Here is a 5,173-nt window from a genome sequence, read left to right on the forward strand (position 1 = left end):
TGTATTTCCAGGTGACCTCCTGAGGTCCCTTACAGCCTCAATGCTTCTGTGTTTTCCTGGCATGGTGGGCAGGATTTTTTTTTTTCTTTTTGTAACTGAGAAATTGCATGTTTACAATTTACACTAAGAAACAATTAAAGTTGCAATATTAAGCACTCAAAAACTACGAAATAACAGACTTCTGGTACATAAACTTATTGTATCATAACCATCCTTAATGACAAATGTGGAAAACACTCCTGTCTTATTCAGTGCACAGTGGAGCTGGGGAAAGTCAGGTCTGTGGAAACAGCTGGAGAATCTTGTCTCATTTGTTGCAGAATGAGTAGTAAATCAGAAAGGGACCATCAAGAAAGGATGGTCTTGTTCAGACAGTGAATAGAGTCCTAAAAAACTCTAATCTGCCCCTGCTGTGGAATTCCTACTTAGGGCTTGGCAAGTCACTTGAATCCCACCTATTACAAGCTACAAATACTATATTCCTTTCTCCATGGCATTTGCAACTACAGCTGGAGCCATTCAGAGCTTGGCTTTGATCATACTAAAGTGCTATAAATGCTGAGCTGGGTTTTGGGTGTTTCTTGTTAATCACCTATCACTACTAAATGACTTTGACAGTAACATCTTTATATTCATTTCCTATTTGTAAGATAGGCAAACCAGTACTTTTTAACTTGACAAGAACGTTCTGAAAATACATTACCAATGCCTACAAAGCACTTTGATATTACAGTGATGAGTATCACGGGAAAATCCATGAGGAAATTAAAAATTTTATGTTCACAGTAGGGTTTAAATACTGTGCAGCAGGCAAGGCATGACATTGAATTATGGAGAGGAAGCTATGGAACAAAAGCCTGTTTAATGAGCGCTGACCATCATGTACACCGAATGAAGCAAGACACCAACAGTGACTGCCTTATTAGAATGTGATGATATGACCAGGTGATATGTAATCACGTAATTAGGATGTAATGACAATCTTGTCATGCATGCATAAAAAGGAGGGGGTGTCCCTCCCATTTTTTATGCTTTCTAACTTATTTTAACTTTTTTTTTTTTCTTCAAGGAACACATGTCTCATTACTAGTGGACTTGGGCCAATACATCTGAAAACCTCTCCCAGTATTCTGACTCAATTGCAAACTGGCTGATAAAACTTAGTGGGGTACTGATTCTCCGCCACTTGTTCACATGAAAAAACAGCAGGAAGCTCTGAAAAACCCTGAAAGGCAGAGTCTCCTGGAGGGACCATGATAAATCAGAATAATTGACAGGGACACAGCAATATACTAGGGGTATATCAGACCCCACCAGTCCCTCGTATACAGGGCTACAGACCCAGTGTGGGCTGACAAGGGGCGAGTGTGTCTTTTTCAGCTCTTCAACATAGTTGTACTCAGTACTTGCAAAGCTGCAGATCAAGATTTTAGCTAATTCCACTGAAATGATTAGCTGTGTAAAAGTAAAGATTTGGTTTCAGAACTAGACCTTTATAAACAGCCTGCTGTAATCTCACAATTACTGTCCCAGGCCATCTGGCTACAGCTTTATACTTCTCTGCATTTGGAAGGGCTAGAAGTACAGTTATTTTAAATAAGACTCTGGAACATATTTGCAGAATGTGTTGTGGGTTTAGGGGTCTATGTACTCTGCAGCAAGCTCTGTGGCCTTGAAAAACTCAGCGTCCCTACTTAGAGGTCTGTCAGCAAAAGACCATTATACTTCCAACTACAATTTGAACACAACAGGGCACAGAATAAATTCAAAATTTTCTCTCTATTAAACCTTAAGGCATTTAGAAATATTGTTCTAGAAAAGGCTTTAAACCTCCTGTCACAGTCTCACTATGAAAAAGGATAATGTAATTCCTAAGGAATCTACAAATTTGTGGTAACAAACAATAAACAACATAAACAAACATCCTCTCCCACTTGATCAATGTAGCTGATGTTGCACTGTAATTAAAAGCACACAATGTTCACTTCTAATAAACATTGAGAATGAAAATTACCATAAAGGCAATTTTGTCTGTGCTTTTGCCTTTGGCCCTGTGTAGCCTCCCTATACTGAGGAGCAATCAGGCTGTACAATATCCTGTGGCATTTCTTGATGATATTCAAAGGTGACTTTGTACTCGAGAACTAGTATCATCTAAGCATGTTTACACAGTGGAGATTTCAGGAAGACAAAAGCTGAAGTGGAGGAAAGGCTATCACAGAAATACTGGCCATATGCCTAGCACGAAACATGTTTCATGTCATTTTATTGCAGTTCCATTCTTTTTTCTCTCACAAAGCTACCAAGTAGGAAGCAAGCTATTGGAGTCAGATCTAACACTCACTGAAGCTATCAGAAAGACTCCCATGCAATTTGGAAGCTTTCAGATGATGGTGCCGAGTTACAGAGGGTCAATTATTTTAACCTGTACGGAGTAATTTCCAATTTTGTGGGCTGATGAGTATCTGTATCTTTAGCATCCCAGACTTGAGAATACATCACTCAGGGTTTTTCTTTGAAGAACAGTATATATGATACAGCTGCATGTTTTCCAAGTAATAACAAGAAAAGTAGACTGTGTGCAGTGGAATCAGGACTAGAACAAACATTTCTATCCTTTGAAAAAGAGGAATTCACACTCTTAATTTGATAGCTCTACTGGGTTTATCATTAAATCCATTAGTAGATTTATCAATGCATCTACCATTGTGGACCTTCAAAATATTGCAAGACAGAATCCTCTATGCTTTATTTGTTTTGCTTTACAGGGAAGGCTTGGATTAAATTGATCCCTCACTTTTCCGCATTCATAGGAAGGGAGAAAAGTTGTTACCATTTAGCTAACAGAATCACTGCCAACATTTTGTTATTCAATCCCTATTATCCATCCCCAAGTACACCTTCTACAGCAAAAACCACATTACTAAATTTACAAATCACCTTTGGCCAAAACAAAGTTGATTTCTTGGCTTCTGGAAAACAACAACAATGAAGAAAATAAGACATTTTGGGGCATTTGAAATTTAATCTTCATCTACCTACATTTGCAGTCCTTCTGGTTTTTGGCAAGTTCAAAGCCAGGCCTACATTCACAGGCAACCCCACCTTTGGGCGTCTCCCGGCAAATGTGTGCACACCCATGATCTTTGTTCATACAGTTCATACCCTCTGTAAAAAAAAAGAAAGAAAAAATGGAAAATATTAGTACTGAAATAAAATAATTATATGCATCCAGTCCTCCCATAATTTTAATTGTAATTTTTACTTTGCATGTGGACTGTGTTCCACAAGGCAAAAGAATGCAGCTCAAAAGAGGTATACAATCAACAAAAGTGTAATAAAGGACAAACCTCCTCTAGGGCAAATATAACAAGTACTACTGTGGAATACAGGATGTCTCTGATCCATGTAGAAACTCAAGACTTCCTTATTCCACATCCATATTCTAATCTTTCATTAAAATATCATGGATTTAAAGGGTACTCCAGGAAGTTGTCCCACAGGTGACGATCAGAGTTGAATAACTGATCTCACTCTTATTTTTCCCTTGTAGAAATTTAATAGTTGTTACTGCCTAGCACAGTTTTATTTGCCTGTTAATGTGCTTTGTATTTTCTAACACACAAAATCTACCAAAGATTATATCTGAGCATTTTTGCTTGGATCTGTTTCTTTGATATTTGTTATACATCTCAATTATCTGTGTCATCCACCATAACCACAGCCCATCTCTAACAAACCTACTACCACTTCTCTCTTTGCCTATATTAAAAAAAAATACACCAGCCGTTCAACAAACGTCAAAGTGCCATGGGTGGATTCCCGTTAATGTTTACGCCAAGAAACAGTATCAACCAGCTTTCTCTTAATCATCATAGGGCCAATTTTAGCTCTCTAAACCATGTAGGTGATTTAGATACTGAATGCGCCTTGTGCTCTTAGAGGCTTTCATTATCGTGTTAATTCAAATCCCACATATTCACAGAAATCTTGAACTCAGTCCTTATGGGTCAGCATCTAGCATTCCTTGTGTGAACGAAGGCTAGCTAGATTTGCATTACAAAGCCTTTCCAGACTTCCCCTTGGATATCTGACCTGGAAAGGAGAGACAAATTCTCTCAGAGTACACTGACAGAGAATTCACAGTGTAACTCAGCTTACTACCATGAAAACAGCATGTATTCCCCAAAACACTGGTGCATGCAACATCAGTGTGTACTCAGAAGCTCATTTGTCACTTTGTAACATGGCTGCTCTTACAGATTCTAGGCTAATTTCTCAAAACAACTCCAGTGTAAAACGTTCAGCTAAAACCTACAGTAACAACATACTATAAATAAATGATTTTTCAGGGCTGTTGCAAAGTTTTTGCTTCCAAAGGTGAAAATGATCACTGCCCTCCCTTTTTGTTCTTACAGAAACTACATGAACGTACCTGCCACCTCTGGCATCTACACACACTGCCTTTAGGCTGAGGCTGGTCTCACACTGACAAATACTTGAAACCAAGTGTCAAGGCTTTATGATGAATTTGAGCAAAAGTTTCTCTGCATACAAAATAGTTTTTAATTGAACACAAATCAGCATGTAAGACAGCTACTAAGAAACTTTGTGTACAAAATTCTGAGAAGGAAATGCTACAGAAAGTCATTCAAAGACTCCCTCAGGTTGACAGAAGCTGACAGCTTCCGAAGTTATTTGCACTGCTTAACTTTACCTCAGAAAGGTTTATATTGGCAGAGCAATGAAAAACACACATCACCAGTCTGAGTGGGTATTTTCGTTCATCTCTCCTACAAAAAATACCAGGATCTTAAATCTCACAGCCTATGAAAACCAACATTGCAGACAACAGATATATTTCTCTCTTCTAAATTCCCCTCTGTGTTAGCCTTGATGAGTCTAAAATCTTGCCAAAGCACACAAAAAATTATTCTCTCTAAACTGCAGCCTGGACAACAGATGCTACTGGAAGATATAATACATACTATACTACACTATACCATACCATCCTATACATCGAAGTGAGGTATAAATGTTTTGTTTGGCTGAACAGAAGTAAGAAACCTGGGAAAGGCCTTATTGAAGGTTTTGAGGCATTTTATAATCTCTTTCTCTCCACTTCTCCCAACAAAGGATTTCAGACACAATGTGTTTGACAAACTGCATTCCT

General features: G+C 38.2%; 1 protein-coding gene across 1 annotated transcript in view; it reads right to left on the bottom strand.

The window, feature by feature from the left end:
• The window catches only part of SCUBE1 (signal peptide, CUB domain, EGF-like 1), a 215,308-nt gene that overhangs the window by 103,134 nt on the left and 107,001 nt on the right, over nt 1–5,173 (bottom strand). Inside the window, exon 5 of the mRNA XM_009879702.1 lies at nt 3,043–3,168. Coding sequence (XP_009878004.1) covers nt 3,043–3,168 — 126 coding nt within the window. The remainder of the gene's footprint in view (nt 1–3,042; nt 3,169–5,173) is intronic.

The sequence above is a fragment of the Charadrius vociferus genome, unplaced genomic scaffold, assembly GCF_000708025.1.
Source record: "Charadrius vociferus isolate BGI_N301 unplaced genomic scaffold, ASM70802v2 scaffold90, whole genome shotgun sequence".
Lineage (NCBI taxonomy): Eukaryota > Metazoa > Chordata > Aves > Charadriiformes > Charadriidae > Charadrius > Charadrius vociferus.